Source organism: Setaria viridis, chromosome 2, assembly GCF_005286985.2.
Source record: "Setaria viridis chromosome 2, Setaria_viridis_v4.0, whole genome shotgun sequence".
NCBI classification, from domain to species: Eukaryota; Viridiplantae; Streptophyta; class Magnoliopsida; order Poales; family Poaceae; genus Setaria; species Setaria viridis.
In genome coordinates this window covers 42,679,394-42,700,145 of record NC_048264.2, presented here as the reverse complement: position 1 = coordinate 42,700,145, position 20,752 = coordinate 42,679,394, and the positions used below count along the sequence as shown (strand labels likewise).

Genomic DNA, 20,752 nt, shown 5'->3' with positions numbered 1-20,752 from the left:
ACACCAGAGTACTCTTAACCCCACTACAATGCAAAATTCAAAATTCCACAAGCAACAAAAGTATCATAAGTCTTTACGATAGCTGTAGACATATAGGGAAATTCATGAAAATGCAGGAGTACCATGTAGTGTCCAAACAGGAACGAGTTTATCCAACTTTCGTTTCTCTTTCTCTCTTTATTTTCCGAAAGAGATAATACAAGTCAAGTGTCAACATTAAATGTTATGTCTATACAATTCGTGCAGGCTCATTTTTATGGATAAACATACATGTATGAACTTGCGTTCACTTTCGCTATAGCATCAACTAGCATAGAACCGCTGTGCTGCTGGTACTAACCTATCCGGTCTGAGGAGACAGGTTCTTCCTTTTGCTGTAATAAAATCAGATATTCCCTCGTAATTTCTTATATTTGATTTATAATTTGCCAAATGATGTTTGCCACCTGCACTAAAATGCAAGTACTGCTGAGCACGAGAGCAAAAACTTAGTCACCAGAAAATTGGGAATAGTAAACTTTTTTTCCGTCAGTTTCAGGACATATGACCATGCTGATAGTTGGAAAGTGGGAACGCTTACCATGGCCTGTAACAGAAGGACCCAGTTGCTATCCCAATAACATAATCATGCATTTCCTTACTAGGAATCCCTAGTGGAAAATGGCATCAATAAGCGTAGAAAGCAGGCTCACCCATGTGCTAACTATGACGCTGAACAAATGATTGGACAAGTGGATTTACAAGCTCAGGTGCTTCATCCTGCAAGACAAATACAAACAAATAAAATACGAGCCACCGGATGCAAAGTTGAAAACGCTGGGCAGATTGCGATAGATATCTAAAGTCAACTGTTACAAAGAGGACCTGAGGGCAGTGTCCAACATCTGGCAAGACAACAAAATCTTCGACTGTATCAAAAGATGCATAGGCTCTTCCGAGCTCCACAGGCTCCCATGGATCCTTCTCCCCCCATGCTACCAAAACTGGACACTGCAACAAACAAAAGAAAACCATATATAATTTCTCAAATCAAAACAAACTACTAATCACACAACTAAGAGCACCCTAACCTTCACCAATGGAAGCAACTCTTCAGGTAGAGGTCCTCCAGAGTAGCAGATGAACTCAAGGAATACATCCACTGCGCCTGGATCAAGCCCTGGCTGTAGAATAAACTGAACTAGCTCATCTGTCACTGCAGATGTGTCATGATAGCACTGCAAAAAATTTCGTCAAAACCAGAAAAGGTATATAAGTTGAAATGTATACAATCTAAAGGTATACCTGCTTATCATTTAAGTAGGCAAAAAGTTCACATTCAATACTTTACGGATGATGAAACAAAAGGATCTCTGTGCTTCAACAAGGAAAAAAGAAAATGTACAGAGTTCTTAAGTTGAATCTGATTGTTTCTTACTGAGTTGCATACAACAAAAAGTTCAACCAAAAGTCTAAGGTACTGAGGAAATGTGCACAAAATGCACTATAGTTCAACACTTCCACTCACTTGTAGGCTCCATAAGCTTAAGATGCCGGATAAAAGTGTGCTATAATTTTTATTAAACTGTGACATCTAGGATCAAACTCAAGAGCCTTGGCTCTTGTACCATATAAGATATTAAAGTAGCATCCACTATACATCAACCATTTCACTCAAAAGTCTAAGCAAAATAACGAAAGGTAGGCAATAAACTAATTCCACAACATTATTATTGTATTATGGATTTCTGAAGTGGGTTTAGTGGTTTACAAAAATCAGAAGATTTCTTGAGTATGGATGAAGTGAAACTGCTTCATGCAATTTGATGCATATATCAGATATCCGCTGCAACATACATGTAAACCTCTCACAGCCTCAGAGGATATTAGGATAAGATGCCTCTTCGAAACATCTCGTTTACTGTTACTGTCTGTGAGAGCCTGGGATTGTGCATAAGACCCATACACCCCTAAGTTGAGGGTTAAACTTATAAATGGAAAAAACTCTGACTCATAAAGTACATGTTTAAGGAACTGCACGTAGTGCAGTTGGCCTAGGCTCCAGCGGAGGAGCCAGCCAGCCAAGGCTCGAACCCTAGCTCCTACAAAAGGCCTCCAAAGAAGGCTGGGTCAAAGGACCCTTCTAAAAAAAATAATGTACATGTTTAGGCTTAAGCTAGTGGCAGCTTTCAGTTCTACAAGCCCAACTGCCCAATCCATTGGTCCTAATGTACTAGTGCAGTGTTCTGCAACACATATAGTTTTCTTCATGTAAGTATTTTTGTCCTCAACATTGTCATATACATGGGAATTTCAGGACTTCTCACCTAAGTATTGCGTGCCCCAAATTTAAAATATATCCTTTGAATATATTTTTTACAAGATGAGAGGCTAGAAAGGAAATACCTGGCAAAGTATATTTTTCACAGATTCTGGTGTAGCGACAGCATTAAAAAATAGCTTCCCAACGATGGTGTTCCTAGAAACCAGTAAAGGTGTTACAACAACTAACAAGCAATTGGCGAGTACCAAAGATACCGTGATGGAGCATGAAATACAAGTTACCTTAGGAGACTTTGGAAGGATTTGATGAAAGGCTTTCCAAACCATGGTTGCTTCTTGATATGAAGCATTCTTAGTGAAATATCCAATAAAACAATTCCTTTACATTTCTGAGGTTCCATAACGGCTGCCTGCAGACCAACAAGCCCTAAAGGATAATAAAAACATCACAAAGATGTAATATACTCCACTGATATATCAAACACTCACAATATCAGTTTAATTAATTAGAATCATGAATTGACTCATTTAAGTAATAATTAAAAATAAGAATGCTAAGCTGGGGCATCCAGAATTTCAACATTGGAAATGTGCCTTTCAACAGATTCTACCAAGTAACCAGCATCGTTCTGCTAAGACTGCCACTTCAGTATCTAAAATGTATTATAGAATGGTCCATCTAATATATAATCAAAGATGATGAGCGTACAAATGCAATAAAAAGAGAAACATGGTAGAAATTATGACAAAAAAATCTGAAGCTATGATTATAATCTTTCAATTGGATGTTATAAGTAACCTTTTCAAATCCAAAAGATAAGAAGGCAGAATACATCAAACCAACCATCATTAGATGCAACATAATTCCCTTGCATTGAAAACATAGTGGAATGCATTAGGAGTACCAGCACAACTATGCAGTAGCAGCTATTAGACTAGCTGTTGTCAAATCATGTACGGACCCAATATACCTCCAATTGAATTGCATATGAAGAAAGCTTCACTCTTGACCACTTCAGCACAAAACGTATTCAGCTGTTCTCCCCATGTCTCAAAAGTATAAAAGTTCTCTCCAATCTCACGTGGATTAGGCTTATCAGAATAGCCATAACCAATTAGATCTATCGCATATACCCTATTTGCCATGGCAAGAACAGGAATATTTTTCCGCCAATGGTCACTGAAAAAAAAGAGAAGAGGAATGGGTACATCACTGCAAAGCAAAGCAAAGCTAGCAATTAACTTCCAGAGAGGCATCTGTGTCATGTCATTACTAAATTCCTAGCAATATTTTAGTCACATTTGGAAATTGGGAACAAACCTAACTTTCAAGCGAATTAATCAGGAAAAAAATCAAAGTAATAGGTTAACAATTCTTCTCCTAAAGCCGGACCATCAAATGACTATAGGTTCTCAAGCACCAACAAAATAATGGACTGCTTACCTTAACAGTTATCTACTGAAAAATGTGCCAAGTGCTAATAAAGATCTGCGCCTAAGAAATGCAGTTGCTTGCAATTTACGAATGGGGAACTGAAATGCGTTTGCATGACACGCACCTGTTTGCCCCAAACCCATGAATAAGAACCAATGCAGGGCCCGACGTCCCGGCGTGCTGGTAGCGAATGTTGTAGCCCCTCCATTTCCATGTGCTGCATGCAGAGCGGGAAAAAAAAGTAGCAATCGACTGTAAGCAACGCAACTCGCAATTTCTGGAACAGTAAACCTTAATCGGACCGGAGACGTCACGTCATGCGCAGCGGTGCCTACCCGGTGCTTACTTGGGGCTGAGTCTCCAGCGACGTGCCCGGCGGGGACGCGTCAGCAGGAACTGGAGCGACCGCAGGCGGCGCAACGGGGGTTCTCTCCTCGACCGGGTCCACCTTGGAGCTGGAGGCCACGATGTGCAGGCTGGAGCGCGGCGCGCCTCCCGTGGAGGGCTTGAAACGTCTCGAGAATCCCAGCGGGTGTGGGCCCGCCGCCGCGGCCGCGCGGGGCGCCGTGGCGCTGCGGCGCGCGGGGAGAGAGGCCACGGGGAGGGGGCTGCGAGCGGCCGCGCTCGCCATGCCGCCGCGCCGCGCGCACGGTGGTGTGTGGAGAGAGTGGAGAGCCGATTCGAGGAATCGGAGGGGGAGGAGAAGCAACCGCAACGGCGCGCGTGCGGGGAGCTCCTCGTCCGTTGGTGTCGGGCGTTTCGCCGCGTGGGCGAAACGGGACGGCAAGAGAGCGTCAGGGCCATATGTCGCTGGTGATTTAGCCTAACTCCGCCCTCGTGCTGTTTTGTTTTTTTTTTTCTGCGAGCTGGCAGTGGCATGTGGACGGAGAGGTGCTTCTGGTTTCTTTTTCTTTAGTGTTTTTTTTCCTTTGTTCTGTTCGTTATTTGTTTCATCACTGTGTTTTCTTTCATTCATTTTTTTTCCTTTCGCTATCTATTTCTCTTCTCCGGTTAACATATTTTCTTCTTTTTTTTCCTTTTTCTTACTGAAGCTTTTCCTTTTCACTCTTTTTTATTCTTTTAGTCGTCTCATTTATATTATAATTTATTTCGCAAGCTCATATATCTTATTATGACTATTTTTTCTTTTTTTCTTTTACTTCAATTTTCGTTTCTTTTATTTTATCTTATTTTTTATCTTCGATCTTATTTTCATTTCCTCGTTCTTTTTTCCCTTTTGATTTCTTTTCCTTTTTATTATTAATTAATTACTTTTTATATTTTAATTCAGATTCTCTTCTATATATTTCTTCATGTAATCTATATTTTTTCCTTATTTGATTCATTTTTCTTTTCTCTTTTTACTCTTCTCTTGTATTTTTTTATAACACTATATATTTTTCTCAGTAAAAAAAAGTACATTCAAGATTATTACTTAGTACATTTAGTTGTTCTACATAGATTTATTAGTTTGGAGTGTAAAATTATGTATTCAATAGACTCATTCATTCGCGACACTGGCTCATTTATTCCTTTTTATGATTAAACTGGTCAACCATGTAGACTCGTGGATTAAAATACCGTTATATATCCAAATGTATTTGTTCCAAGTGTATAAATTTTTATTCAATGAGTTCATATAATTTGTTCTAAGTGTATAAATACTTGTTCTATGAGTTTTGAAAATTTGTTCGAGGTATGTAGATCTTTTGTCTGTGAGTTCATATAATATGTTCGATGTGTACTACTATTTTGTTCTGTGAGTTCATATAATTTGTTCCGGGTGTATTTATTTTTGTTCCATGAGTTATATAACGTGTTCGATTAGTATAACATTTGAGTTCGTATAATTTATTCTAGTGGTACGTATTTTAAAAGAATGTTCTAAATTGATGTTCATATTCTACTATCTTATCTTACACAATCAAATTTTCAATCTTTTGTTTACTATACGTCTATTTTATTTGCATCATGCAATCTTCGTGATGTTTAGTATTTCATTCGCTGCTTATAATCATTTGTTCACCCTGTTATTTTTTTGTTCGTATGAGGCAATTATTTCTTCTGGTTATTCAAGTATTTGTTCGTTGTAATCAAATTTAACATTTCATATTTTTTAAAAATATTTTTGTTATAAAATCATCCAAACATAGTCGAGTGTGATCTTGTTTTAAAGATCTAAGAAACACAGCGGTGCAATCGGAATTTAATTTGGATGCTCAGTTTATAATTTATGACTTTTTAAATTTCAAAACTGCATGTATATGGATGATGTCATCGTTACTCTCTTTATTTGCATGCATCCAGAATCTTTTTTTCTTTCCGTGTAGTTGTCTCTCATAGGTGAATACCCCTTCATTCACAGTCAACGGACGGACGCGCTAATTATTGTATCTGAACCATTGAAAAATGTGCTGGCCCATTAATCCCTTTGCGCGGACGGTTAGAAGGTCACCCACGCAAATTTGTCGCCTCTGGGCGATGTATAACCGCGTCCTCAAGAGAGCACAGGCAAGCTGACGTGTCGGCGTTTCGTGGGCCTGAGCCTCAGGTCACGGGCCCATGCTCGTGCTTGTCTACGTCTCGCGGACCTCGCTTGGGCCGAGAGCAGCATCAGCCCTAGATCTATCTCCTTTCTCGAGAGAGCCCATGGCCGCATAGGCCTTGTCTTGGGCTCCTCATCAGTCTACTGCATTCTTCTGCTGATAATGTTCAATATGCAATTGTATTGTATTCCTTACGTTCTAAAATATTAGTTATTTTTTAGTTTTTAGATATAATATATATATATATAGTTTTTTCTATGCACTTACGTCGTCCTCAAGATGTTTACTTCCATAATCATACGCTTTTCCTTTAATGCAAGATGTATCAATACTCTATTGGATTAGGATTACACCATGCATGGGGTCATACGTCACGTGATTGGACAGATAAGCTATACTCTCATCTCTGTACCGTTTGTACATGCAACAGGGAAAACAATATTTGCTCGTCTAAATGATTACCCCACGGTATATGAAAAGAAACAAAAATTGAAAGTCGCCTGTTGTGCAAGTGCAACAACGAAAATTTTGTGCTGGAACACTCCAATACTCCAAACTGATGTGACTTCCAGCAGCTAAAGAAAAAAGGATATTTCCTTTGCATTATCGCATATTCTTTGCAAGTTCAATTCTGCTCCTCTTCCCGTGAAGTAACAACTGCGTATACTCTCGTTCGATGGGTCTGAAGACTTCCATAGTCCCACTGGGAGGATAAGGGAGCCCTGCAAGTTGCAAGGCACACTTGCGAATAATCTTTCTTGCTCTGCATCGTCACCGGAATCTTTCAGCTGTTCTATTCGTTTCTCTAATTTGGTAGGGTCCCTTTTTTTTAATGAAACAGGAGGGATTTGCATCCCTACTGATTCTGTATTATATTAGAAAAAAGAGTGCAGGAAGAAAAGACGAGAGTACAACTAGGATACAAAGACGAAGCCAAAACAGGCTGCTGTATATGCCTGGCCTTCCCTGACCTAACCACTACGCGACGCAGCCTGCAGCGCGTCGTCGCTGTCCTCTCGCCTTGTCGCACGTTTTCCTCCAACTATACAGCGCGGAAGCATGCAACACTACCACAAGCGACGACCCTGTCCGTTCATGCCGGCCGCTGGGTCTCTAACTAACACACGGACACCACACAAGTCCAAGCCGACACGGAACACTCTAAACAGTAGAGCCTCTACGAGCAGAGGGTACTTGTGTATCTCGTGGGAAGTTAAGCGATAATGTGGATTAGATCCGTGTCGTCAGGAACATACAGTACATTATATATGGACGGGCCGTGAGGCGGAGGAAGACGCATTAAAGGCACGAGCAGTAGTGAAGCCGTCGCCAAACAAGCCATCGGCGAGCTGCCTGCTGCTTGCCTTCTTCTCAGTCGGACCTTTTGCCGGAGCTATGCAAAGGAGCAAGTCGTGCTTGCCTTGCGTGCCCATGGGGACGGCGGCGCTGCCCATTGAGAAGCACTTCGTTCCTCCGGTTGCGCTATCATCTTGGCCAGCCTCAGGTACATCGTCTTCATAAGCTCGTTGATTTCCTGGTAGAATTCAGTTTAGTTCTGCTACTACCAACATGTTTGTCCAAAGAGACCATCAGTAGAAACTAAAATTTGTCCTAGCTGCTGGGGGCGTTTTTGCTTCCACACGTTGGCAGTTTCTGTGGCCTCTCGTTTAAAGGACGGTTACTGTAGAAATTTAGACGGCAAAAGCACACACACGTCAAATGTTATCTTTAAGCTTTGTATAGAGGCAGCTTGCCTGAAATCACCTCGAATTTAGGTAGAGGTAGCTTTATCTTGTCTGCTCTGAACACATTTTTAGCTCACCGCTGCTGTTTCAGTTTCAGATGGAGGATTTGCGAAGGGCAGCATAGACCTTGGAGGCCTAGAAGTGCGCCAAATCACCACGTTCGCTAAGGTCTGGTCCACCACGCAAGGTGGAGAGGACGGCGTCGGCGCCACCTTCTTCAAGCCCTCGCCGGTCCCTGCCGGCTTCTCCGTGCTCGGCCACTACGCGCAGCCCAACAGCCGGCCTCTCTTCGGTCACGTGCTCGTCGCTCGGGACACGTCCGGCACCGGAGCACTCCTTGCCGCGCCCGTGAACTACAACCTCGTCTGGTCCAGCCCGGACGGCGCCGGCCATTTCTGGCTCCCCACGGCTCCTGATGGTTACAAGGCGGTCGGCGCGGTGGTCACGGCCACGTCTGACAAGCCTTCGCCCGACGAGGTCCGGTGCGTCCGCGCCGACTTCACCGACGCGTGCGAGACCGAGAAGCCGGAGCTGAGCAGCAGCGACAAGGACGGCTTCAGCGCGGCCACTCTGAGGCCGGCGGTCCGTGGCATCGACGCCCGAGGAGTGCGCGCCGGCACGTTCCTAGCTCAGAGCAGCGCGACACCGGCGAACGCCTCGTCGCTGGCATGCCTGAAGAACAACAGTGCGAGTTACACGTCCGCCATGCCTGACCTGGCTCAGGTGAACTCCCTCCTCGCGGCCCATGCGCCGCACGTGTACCTGCACCCGAACGAATCCTACTTCCCTTCGTCGGCGACATGGTTCTTCAAGAACGGCGCGCTGCTGTACCAGAAGGGAAGCCAGACCCCGACGCCGGTGGCCGCCGACGGGTCGAACCTCCCGCAAGGCGGCGGCAACGACGGCGGGTACTGGCTCGACCTGCCGGCAGACAACAAGCAGAGGGAGAAGGTCAAGAAGGGCGACCTCGCCAGCGCGAAGGTGTACGTGCAGGCGAAGCCGATGCTGGGCGGGACGGTGACCGACCTCGCCGTGTGGATCTTCTACCCGTTCAACGGGCCGGCGCGCGCCAAGGTCGGCCTGCTCACGATCCCGCTGGGCGAGATCGGCGAGCACGTCGGCGACTGGGAGCACGTGACGCTGCGCGTGAGCAACTTCTCCGGCGAGCTCCGCCGGATGTACTTCTCGCAGCACAGCGCGGGAACGTGGGTGGAGGCGTCGCAGCTGGAGTACCTCGACGCGGGGGACGGCGGGAACAGGCCGGTGGCGTACGCGTCGCGGCACGGGCACGCGTTGTACCCCAAGGCGGGGCTGGTGCTGCAGGGCGACTCGAGGCTGGGCGTCGGGATCCGGAACGACACCGCCAGGGGGAGCAGGCTGGACACCGGCGGCGCCGGGCGGCGCGAGGTGGTGTCGGCGGAGTACCTCGGCGTCGCGGAGCCGGCGTGGCTCGGGTTCGAGCGCGGGTGGGGTCCGAAGGAGGAGTACGTCATCGGGCGTGTGATCAACCGCGTGGCGTGGATCCTGCCGCGCTCGGTGAGGGAGCGGCTGGCCAAGCTGGTGGAGAAGGTGTTCGTCGGCGATGGGCCGACGGGGCCCAAGATGCATGGCAACTGGAGGAACGACGAGAGGGAGGCCCGGTGAGGCGCACATGCCACGAGCCTCGTTGATCGTTAAACACCGTCACCGTATGCTGCATGTCAATCAGACGGTCAGGACATGCCGGGGGGGGGGGGGGGGGGGGGGGGGGGGGGTAGAGAAGGCGCTGTTCATACGTACATGTAATGTGTATAGTGTGGAGATTGGTATTCGTATATGTTCCTTGGTATTCGATTTTTGTTTTGGCCTGCTGTTACTTGTATAAATATTGAAATGTGAAAGTTTAAAGGTGAGTTTGACAAGTTTATCGATCGGTCATCAATTAACCGGGGCGGATAAGTCAATGTTTGCTTGCTATAGTTGTCATGTGAAGCAATAGGGGTGCGAAAAATTATACAAGCTGCAAAATCCAGTTCGTGAACTACTAACCTCCGTCCACAAATACTTGATAATTTTGAAATTTACTATTTGTATTTTAACCAATAATTATTTAAAAACTACTCCCTCCGTTCCAAATTGTATGTAGTTTTTTTAGGTTCATAGATATTATTATGCATCTAAACATACCCTATAGAAAAACTATACATCTAGAAAAGTCAAAACCATCTACAATTCGGAACAGAGGAAGTAGAACACTAAAAGTGTCCCTATGTTTGTGTCAAATATACTTTAAGTACATTGCATGTGTGAAAGTGCTTAACAACGAATATGTCCATTTTTTAGCCCCATTTGCACATCCCACGTGGGCTGGGCTTTATTTTTTTAGAGAAGCATCCACACGTCGGCCCATAAGGTAAACTTCCTCGGCCCATTAGCAGTTCTGCTTGCTGTTTGCAAAGTTTTTCATGTTTGGGAGTATGTGATTTAATACCTAAAACCCATTCGATTAATGCTTTTTGAGAAAAATCTCTACATATATTTGTTATAGTTTCACATGTGTTGATATACTAAAGTTTTTGAAGTTTTGGCTAAATCCTCGTGCAAAACGACATTCTTAACAAATTTTTGACTGGACAGGCTACAGAGCCGCATGAGCTCAATCAACCGCATCCAGTTATGGAAGCATGTTCGAACAGGCAGAGATAAGCTATCGAAATCATATATTTGCACGCCAATTAAAAAAATTAAATTCCAAGCTCCTTTGAAGTTTGACTGCAGTTCTGGCAATGAGCCGCCTAATTTTCCGGTCTACCTGACTTTCTCCTTCTCACTGTGGAGTAAAAATAGCTAGAAACTCAACCATTGATGCTTCCAGTCAGCAGTTCAGCATGCTCGATCAGCAGCTTGGTAGGTGGCGACGTTTTTTTTCTTCTTTCAAAAAACAAGAGCAGGAGCTCCCTACTGGATTTATGATGCAGGACAAAGAAACCAAAAAGAGAGCAGAAAACAAGAAAAGAGAAAAACAACAAAAAAGAGCTAAAGTTTAATCTAGAGAGACTAGCAAGTTACTGATGCGAATGAAGTAGCTCTTTTTCGCATGATACATAAGCATTGCGAATTCATGCTTGAATTTCGATCTGCAATTGTGTTGTTGAAGATTGCATCATTTGTAACAATCCACATGCTCCAAGCAAGAATGGTGATGAGCTCCATGAAGAAGGGCACTACAAGGCTGACCTTGAAGGACTGTATAATTTGTTAGGTGGCGACGTGCCACGAGCCCACGAGTACCCCAGAACTTTTTCCTCCCTAAAATCACTTAAAAAGGCTTACGATGAAAGCATCTGTGACCCACATAAATATACTGTGGATTTTCTGCCTGCAATTATACAATCCAATTCAGGTGACCAGCGATTCAAGGCTAAGAAAGCTGCCTTTCAGTTTCAAAGGAGGGAAAAAAAGGGGACGTATCATTGGCTGCGCGCCTGCGCCTGCGCCACCCGTGACGCAAAAGCCATGCTCCTTCAGCTCTGCGCCGCTCTGGTCCTTCTCCTCGTGCCCGCTCACCGCGGGGCCGCGGCCACCGGCGGCGGCAGCGACGGCCACCAGTTCGTCTACAATGGCTTCGCGGGCGCGAGCATGTCCCTCGATGGCTCGGCCGCGGTGACGCCGAACGGCCTCCTCATGCTCACCAACGGCACCATCCAGATGAAGGGCCACGCCTTCCACACGGACCCCCTGCCGTTCGACGGCGCCGCCCAGAAGCCGCGGTCCTTCTCGACCACCTTCGTGTTCGCCATCTACGGCCCGTACGCCGACCTGAGCAGCCACGGCCTGGCGTTCTTCGTCTCGCCCGACAAGGAACTGCTATCCACCGCGTTGCCGGGCCAGTTCCTGGGCCTGCTCAACACCACCTACAACGGCAACCGGAGCGCCCACATCTTCGCCGTGGAGTTCGACACGCTCCTCAACGCCGACTTCCACGACATCAACAGCAACCATGTCGGGATCGACGTTAACAGCCTCAGGTCGATCGCTGCCGCTGACGCCGGGTACTACGACGATGGCACGGGGCGGTTCCGGAACCTGAGCCTGGTAAGCCGGAAGGCCATACAGGTCTGGGTGGACTACGACGGCGAGGCCACGCAGGTCACCGTGACCATGGCCCCTCTGGGCGTGCCCAGGCCGAAGAAGCCGTTGCTGCAGACCGCCGTCGACCTTTCCGGTGTGGTGCGGGGCACGGCGTACGTGGGGTTCACGTCGGCGACGGGCGTCCTCTTCTCACGCCACTTCGTGGCCGGCTGGAGCTTCGCGCTGGACGGACCCGCCCCGCCGCTGAACGTCGCGGCGCTGCCTGGCTTGCCACCGGCGGGGTCCAAGCCACGGTCGAAGGTGTTGGAGATCGTGCTGCCCATAGCGTCGGTGACGCTGTTGCTCGCCGTGGGCGTCTCGATTTTCACCCTGGTGCGGCGGCGGATCAAGTACACCGAGGTGCGCGAGGACTGGGAGACAGCGTTGGGGACGCACCGGTTCTCCTACAAGGAACTGTTCCATGCGACCAAGGGATTCAGCGAGAAGCGACTGCTCGGGAAAGGAGGTTTTGGAAGTGTGTACAAGGGCGCTCTCCACAAGTCCGGCATGGAGGTCGCGGTGAAGAAGGTGTCTCATGAGCCAAAGCATGGCATGAAGGAATTGGTCACAGAGGTTTCAAGTATTGGACGACTGCGTCACCGCAACCTCGTGCAATTACTTGGCTACTGCCGGCGCAAAGGTGAACTTCTCTTGGTCTACGATTACATGCCAAATGGTAGCCTAGACAAATACTTGTACGATCGGAGCAAGGGTACACTGGATTGGCCTCGGAGATTTCATATCATCAGAGGAGTGGCATCTGGACTACTATACCTCCATGAGGATTGGGAAAAAGTTGTGGTTCACCGAGATGTCAAGGCAAGCAATGTGCTCCTCGACAGCGGGATGAATGGACGACTAGGAGATTTCGGACTCGCAAGGTTGTATGGACATGGAGACGATCCCCAAACAACCCATGTGGTTGGTACTATGGGGTACCTAGCACCTGAATTAGGGCACACCGGCAAGGCAACTCCAGCAGCTGATGTGTTCTCCTTCGGTGCATTCCTTCTAGAAGTCACTTGCGGGCGAAGGCCGGTCGGGGAAGATGAGCACAAGAACTGCGTCGTGCTTGTGGATTGGGTAGCTGAGCATTGGCGCAGGGGTTTGATCATTGATGCGGCGGACACGATGATCCCGAGTGGATTTGATCCTGATGAGATCGCTCTAGTACTTAAGCTAGGGTTGATGTGCTCGCACCCATTCCCCAACGCAAGGCCAAGCATGCGGCAAATCATACAGTATCTCGATGGTGATATGCCCCTTCCCAACTTGTCATCAACATCCCTAAATTTTACCATGCTGGGGCGGATGTATGGCACGGATTTCAACCAGAATATGATGTCATCTACGTCATCAGCGAGCTCGGGTGCCGTTTCTGATTTCTCACCAGGAAGGTGATGTGGTGCTTGCGATCAGAATATTTGATGTTTAATTAGTAATTATCTTGTTCGCGTTGTACTAAGAAAATACTGAATTCTATTTCTGATATACCATATATTGTCCACCCCCAAATGGCATATCGATAAGTTAGATTACAAAAAAGCAACAATAACAAAACGAACAGATACAAAATGTTTGAATCAAAGTCAAGAGTAAGCTGCGCATTAGTTTTTTTTTTCCCTTTTTTTTTACAAGTAACCTGTGCATGAGTTGACAAACGCCTCACTGAATCAGTCAAGTCCAGACCCTGAATACGCTTAGAAATGCATTCATGACGAGATCAATTGCAACTCTAGGATTGACCCACTACACAACCTGACTAGATCGATTTGAGACATGCACATTATCTGATATATACTAGTAGGAGACTAATTTGCCATATTCCAATCAGGCTCGAACGAGCAACAAATAAACAAGCACAGGTAAAGCATACTTTGTCAAATTTGGACTAAGCTCAATGACCAATCGATCAAAATAAAGGTGAATGATGTCAGTCACCCGTCCTTTTTTGTACCCTGCAGGGCACGGCGACAGAGCGAACAGCAGAGAAGTAGCCATCCTGCATCTGCCAGATTACTGGCTTACAAAACGCCGGGTCTGCATGAGCACCCTTCCCTGTCAATCAGGGTGCTAAACGCACGGGACAAAAGTTTACAGGACATCGACAAGTCAATGCACGCGGCCGAAACATTCAACACCCAGCCTACCGTCGAGAAGCTCCACAGCATAGTCACAGACCAAGCAATCATTTAGCCGACGGACGCATCCTAAGGGTTTGTATTCTGCGGCTGCAATGCCAAGTTTCCCGCAAAAGCTAACTATGCTTTCCAAGCTCGTATCCTTCGTCGTTGTGCTCCTCCTGCTTCACGTGGCCGCGTCAGCCGCCGCCGACGGCGGCCGGTTTGTTTACCACGGCTTCGCGGCGGCGAACCTAACTCTGGCCGGCCACGCCGCCGTGACGCCCGGGGGTCTCCTCGAGCTCACCAACGCCACGCGCCAGGCGAAAGGGCACGCCTTCCACCCGGAGCCTCTGCACCTGCTCATCAGCAAGCCCGCCACGGCGGCGAACGGCACCGCCGCGCCGCGGTCCTTCTCGACGTGCTTCGTCTTCGCCATCGTGTCCCCGGTCCACGACGGGCTGATCAGCGACCAAGGCCTCGCCTTCGTGGTCGCCCCGACCACCGCCCTCTCCGCGGCGAACGGCGGCGCGCAGTACCTGGGCCTCAACGTGATCAACGACGGCTCGGCGAGCGACCACTTCCTGGCCGTCGAGCTCGACACCATCATGAACCCCGAGTTAGGCGACATCGACAGCAACCACGTCGGCGTCGACGTCAACAGCCTCGTGTCTCGGCAAGCCAGCTCAGCCGGCTACTACAACGACCGCGCCGGCGGCGCCTTTCAAGAACTGAGGCTAAACAGCCGTGAGCCGATGCAAGTGTGGGTGGACTACGACGGCCAGGCCAGGCAGCTCAATGTGACCCTAGGTCCGGGGCGAGTGCCAAAGCCCAAGAGACCTCTTCTCTCCATGAACATTGATCTTTCGACGGTCGTCGCCGATCCGGCGTACATTGGCTTCTCGTCGACGTCCAATATCATGTTGACGAGCCACTACGTGCTCGGATGGAGCTTCTGCTTGGACGGGCCAGCTTCTCCTCTGGACTTCTCCAAGCTTCCGTTCCTGCCGCCCGTGGGTCCGAAGCCTCGGTCCAAGGTGTTCGTTGTCGCGCTGCCACTCGCCATCGCCTTGCTAGTGATTGCAGTGGTAGCAGCCGTCTTCCTGATCCTACGGAGAAGGCGCCGGTATGCCGAGGTGCGGGAAGATTGGGAGGATGAGTTCGGCCCGCACCGGTTCTCATACAAAGATTTGTTCCATGCCACCGATGGCTTCAAGGATAGCAACTTACTTGGCGTCGGAGGGTTCGGGAGAGTATACAAAGGGATACTTGCGCCATCCAATTTGGAGATCGCGGTGAAGAAGGTGTCACATGATTCGAGACAAGGAATCAGAGAGTTTGTCGCTGAGGTGGTGAGCATTGGCCGCATCCGGCACCGGAACCTCGTGCAGTTACTGGGCTACTGCAGGCGTGAAGGTGAACTTCTCTTGGTGTACGACTACATGGCAAATGGCAGTCTTGATAGACACTTACATGATCAGCAATCGCCAGCACTTTCTTGGAATGTGAGGTACAGGATCATCAAAGGCGTTGCAGCAAGCCTCCTGTATCTACACGAGTACTGCGAGCAAGTTGTTATCCATCGAGATGTAAAAGCGAGCAATGTGCTCTTGGATGGCGAGATGGACAGTAAGCTCAGCGACTTCGGCTTGGCCAAACTGTATGACCATGGCACCGATCCTCAGAGCACACACGTTGCCGGGACCATAGGGTACCTTGCGCCAGAGCTCATACGCACGGGGAAGGCAACACCCTTAACCGATGTGTTTGCATTTGGTGTGTTCCTCTTGGAGGTCGCTTGTGGACGGAGGCCGATCGATCACGATGACCGCAACAGTCGGATCGTGCTGGTAGATTGGGTGATCGAGCATCATGACAATGGCTCAATCCTCGACGTCGTGGATCCACGGCTCGTGGGGAAGTATGAAAGGGAAGAGGTAATCCTAGTGCTGAAACTGGGTTTGATATGCGCACACCCGTTGCCCAATATAAGGCCTAGCATGCGAAGGGTCATGCAATACATGGAATCTAGTCAGTCGATTCCTCCTGATCTGTCACTGATGCGGAATGAAGGATTTGATCCGTACGTCAGCTTGGATGATCGATCAATAGCGAGCATTGGCTCATCCTCTGTGACTATTCTTCTTGAGGGAAGGTGATCCAGTAAGTCAACAATGTGAAAGAATGCAATTAGGGCTTCAATTTTCAACGGAAGGAAAGCACGGGTACCTCCCCTACGCAAAAGATTCAGGAGGAAGCAAGACCTTGGTGTTAATAGGAGCAAGGCGTTTAACGATATTCCTTGCAGGGGCGTAGGACCTTTTGACAATTTTGTTGATGCTCCTGTGTTTTACATTTTGGCTGGCTGCTTGTAAATTTCTACTTTGTTGAGTGAGATAGGTACTGCTTATGCTTGTTTGTAAAAAGAAAAACTTTCCACCTTTCTATTATGGCTTTTTTTGCTGGTATTCTTTTATGGCTTTATGTGTTTTCTCTGCAGCATAAAAAGTATTATGACATTTTAATTGTCATAGTGCCCATGGGGCTGTCTTTCTAATTTGAGATAATTGAGAAAAAACACCCTATATGTCGCTTGAAAGATTCAATATTCAAGACCTAAGCATTTCAATAGTACAATGTGGTGGAAGTGAACTGTACTACTGGAATAGGCTTTTTCCTCCAAAAGACCATGACTCTTTTAGTTCATATTTAAGTGTTGTCCATTTAAACCCCACACAATCCTTCACAAATTTAGATTGTTTTTTGTCACCTCCTAGGGGTGGGCTTGTGTGTTTTATCCATCGGGAACAACCCCACGACAAACCAATAACAAAAAAAATTCCTAGGTAGAAATCAAGATGTGATGACAAATAAAATATTGTTCTGAACCAAGAAAAATGTTCTACGAATATAGCAAAATTATCCAAGCCATTGGAAAAAATATTTTTAGATAAAATAATGTTCTGGTTGAATAAAAAGCATTTTGAACCAAGAAAATTTATTTCATGAATGTAGTAGAATTTTTTATACCAGAAGCCATTAAAAATTGTTTTGTAGAAAAACAAAATAAGAATATTTTGACTTATAACCTACGATAAACAAACTATTATTTTCCCTAACATGCTAGGCTGACGTGTATGTTTTATGCACACAAAACTTGTCGGTATTTTAGTTGGGGAGGTAAAATGATTGGTATCATAGTTAGGGAGGACCCATGTCCAGTAAAACGGTTGAGCGATGAAACTCACCCAATCCATCCCAGCTGCAGAAACTCAAGCACCTCTGCTTCCGCGACATGGACATCCGTCAGGCTGACGCCGCTGCCATGCCGGATCAGCCCGCCCAGGCGCCCGGCCGGCCGGCAGCCGCCGCACGCAGCAGCTTGCACGCACTCATCGGATCACGTCGGTGCACGCCGCCTCTAGAGCGAGCTAGAGCTTGCTCCGGTTTCTGCATCGCGCCTAGGCTTTCTTTAGCAATGGGAATGCACTTGTCATTCGCTGTCGAGTCGAGCCTGTGTGCTTCTCTCCCGGTATGGTATGGTACCTGCACGGACTGCTACTCCGTGCTTGGTTTCCGCAGGCATGCCGCATGCTCCATGATCGAGACGCTTTCAGGAGCAGAATGGTGGCGCTTGTGCCCGCGGCGTACACGAGGCAGGCGCGATGGACGCTGCTTTCCAGGCCCCAGGGCGACCAATCATTCCAGCAACATGCCGTGACCGCTCCCCGGCATGGCGGCGTGTAGAGTAGACGCGGGCGTTCCCCGGCCAGGATAACGTGTGGGCGCTGTGGCGCGCGCGTACGCATGTGTGTATCGGTGTATAATTCTCGCAGACAAAGGCTACAGCCTACGGCAGAGGATGCAGCTTTGCTGGGCCCGTCCACGGATGATGATGCTAGGTCCTGCCCTCCCTCCCTGCTGCGATCTTGCTTGCCTCGACGGAACGAAGGAGCTCTTCGGGCTAGTGGCACTGGCCACTGGCACAAGGGTGTGCAGAGAATGTAGTGTAGCTGCTTTGGGCTTTGATCATTTGATGGCCCTTTTTTCTGAACCCTGTTTTGTCTGTCAGGAGGAATGCCGGTTCGAGAGGAATGATGCATCACTTGAAATTTTTGGTTTTGTGTCCTTGATCGTGCGACATGCAGCTTCGACTTGGCCCAGTTTATCCACTATCTCAGGTTTTGGCTCCTACAAAAAAACCGACCGTATTTGCCCTACAATTATACTGGGTCTTGGCCTCTTGGAGAAGTCGCAAACCTGAGCACAATCAACACCTCAAGGTTTTGGAGTTTCATGTTACGTGGGCCATGAAGAATGGCCGCCTCAAGGCGAACGAAGCTACGAGAAGAAAGAAAAAAAAGGCACGACATAACATTAGCGAAGCAGATGTAAGATAGATCTGAAATCTGACCCATCTTCAGGCTTCACCAACGATTATATTCTACTCCTCCCATCCCTTTTTATCTATCGCTTGGGAATCCCAGACGTCAGATAAAAAGAGATAGAGGTAGTATCTGTATTCACCAAATACACCCCACAATGCAGAAGCATTCCCGAGTTTGGATGCAGCATTGCTGGGACCATTCATGGATGGCAGCCACATGGATGGTGATGCATATGTGAACACCCACACACCTTCAATTATTTGTTCGCCATCCTCCCAGCACATGATACTTGATACTAAGGGGGTATTTGGATCCTTGGCTAAAGTTTAGTCCGGGTCACATTGGATGTTTAGATGCCAATTAGGAGGACTAAATATAAACTAATTATAAAACTAATTGCATAAGTCATGGCTAATTCAGGAGACGAATCTACCAAACCTAATTAATCCATGATTAGCACACGTTTACTGCACACGTTTACTGTAGCATCACATGTGCTAATCATGGGCTAATTAGGTTTAATGGATTCATCTCGTGAATTAACCCTCATTTATGCAATTACTTTATCATTAGCTTATATTTGATACTCCTATTTAGCATCCAAACGTCCGATGTGACGGATTAGCCCAAGGGTATCCAAACACCCCCCTTAGTCTCGGTACTGTTTCCTAGGCATAGGCAGGACTGCAGGAGATGGAGGCCTGAGGGGGTGAGCTGTTCCTACTCACTGTCACAGTTGGGGACGGGTGTGAAATGGGCAAACAGGCGGTGACAGTGGGTAGACCAAACACGATATTCGCCTACTCGGTACGGAAGAGTTGAAACAAACACGGGACAAGTCAACAGGTTTACCCCCGCAATCAACTCAGGTAGCAATTATTACCCCAACAAAAAACCTTACAATCTTCTTGGATGCTTTACAGTATCCAGGTTTTCGGGAACAAGGGCCAATCCACTTTCTGTTTCTTGAGCCTACATACTCCACATGACCACATGTGTAGGAATGATCCTAACAGCCTGTAACTCGGTTACCCGAAATGCATTGGTGCAAGAAGTACAAACACCCTATACACCAGTATTGTAACGACTATCCATGTCTTAAGCCAGGGAGCAAATGCTGGGAAAGGAAGAAGTAGCCTATATACAAATTATCGCATCCAGTTTTTTGGCCGATGAAAGATCAGACTTTTCTTCCACCCTGTGTGTCACGAAAACTAAAAGGTATTATAAAGAATTACAGGAGGTAGATCTATGATCCATGTTCCTTTTGCATAATTTATTTGGCCAATTCCAAAATTTTATAGTAGTAAACCAAAAAATTTGAATTTTAAGTATATTATATTGCAAACATAATCAATAAAGTTAGACACGCCTTCCCATCAACTGAAATATACAAACTGCCGTATTTACCTCTACGTCTCTTGTGAATGGTATGCTCCTTGATGTAATTTCTTCAGGGATATCCTTCTTGAAAGCCTTCCAAAATGGTTTATGTGTTTGACAAGTCTGCAAACAAATAAAAACAAACTTTATTTTTATTTTGTGATTAAATAAAAATGAAAACCACAAGTACTAGCAGAATATTCTTATCACTAATCCACAAACTAGCAGCCCCCCTCTAGAGCCGCCTCTGCTTTCTTTGTTGATAAAGCAAACATTTAGATTTACAATCACAACATTTACAAGTATTATATTTTCTTGTTTTTTTGTTCCTCTGGGCTACTTATTCTGCAAACATCATCTCAAAGTACAAGGCTTTGTAGGGTTAAAAGTTCACCAAACAGTTCTTTAACCAATGATAAACGGCAACCTATAAGCCTGGAACAGATATATGTGTAGTTAACAAAAAGTAACTTTCCTTTCCGGGAAACAACAATTGAAAAAATAAAATAAAAAGAATGATGTATTTGCATTATTTATATCGAGAAGGCAAAAACTCTGAATCATTCATCTGCATCTAACAATATGCTGGCATGAAACTTTAGGATTCTGTCGGTTAGCATCATGCATTTTACACATATTTGGTGTTTATTTCCAGGATAAGAAGCATTGCATAATTGCTAGTCCTAAAACGAGATTACGGGCATCTTAGAAGTCTTTGTGATAGCATATATGCCTAAGGGCGGACCCAGAAATGGGATAGACC

General features: G+C 46.8%; 2 protein-coding genes and 1 pseudogene across 5 annotated transcripts; 2 read left to right on the top strand and 1 right to left on the bottom strand.

The window, feature by feature from the left end:
- Positions 1–147: 147 nt before the first annotated feature.
- Positions 148–4,471, bottom strand: LOC117844668 (uncharacterized). Of its 3 annotated transcripts, none has more exons than XM_034725420.2 (9): positions 4,033–4,471; positions 3,822–3,914; positions 3,234–3,442; positions 2,545–2,689; positions 2,386–2,458; positions 1,071–1,217; positions 865–990; positions 581–759; positions 148–465 (listed from the first exon to the last, which is right to left on the bottom strand). In XM_034725420.2, exons 1-8 carry the CDS (start codon positions 4,326–4,328, stop codon positions 700–702), a joined length of 1,149 nt encoding a protein of 382 aa, XP_034581311.1. In that variant the 5' UTR covers positions 4,329–4,471; the 3' UTR covers positions 148–465; positions 581–699. The 3 variants fall into 3 exon arrangements, with proteins under 3 accessions (XP_034581311.1, XP_034581310.1, XP_034581309.1); XM_034725419.2 differs by having other exon boundaries at positions 148–451; XM_034725418.2 differs by having other exon boundaries at positions 148–446; positions 4,033–4,470.
- Positions 4,472–7,327: 2,856 nt separating this feature from the next.
- Positions 7,328–9,894, top strand: LOC117842988 (hypothetical protein At1g04090). 2 transcript variants are annotated; one of them, XM_034723527.2, is made up of 2 exons: positions 7,328–7,747; positions 8,086–9,894. In XM_034723527.2, exons 1-2 carry the CDS (start codon positions 7,639–7,641, stop codon positions 9,630–9,632), a joined length of 1,656 nt encoding a protein of 551 aa, XP_034579418.1. In that variant the 5' UTR covers positions 7,328–7,638; the 3' UTR covers positions 9,633–9,894. The 2 variants fall into 2 exon arrangements, with proteins under 2 accessions (XP_034579418.1, XP_034579417.1); XM_034723526.2 differs by having other exon boundaries at positions 7,343–7,747; positions 8,080–9,894.
- An 845-nt stretch (positions 9,895–10,739) lies between these two features.
- Positions 10,740–16,182, top strand: LOC117843211 (L-type lectin-domain containing receptor kinase SIT2-like; annotated as a pseudogene).
- Positions 16,183–20,752: the final 4,570 nt, after the last annotated feature.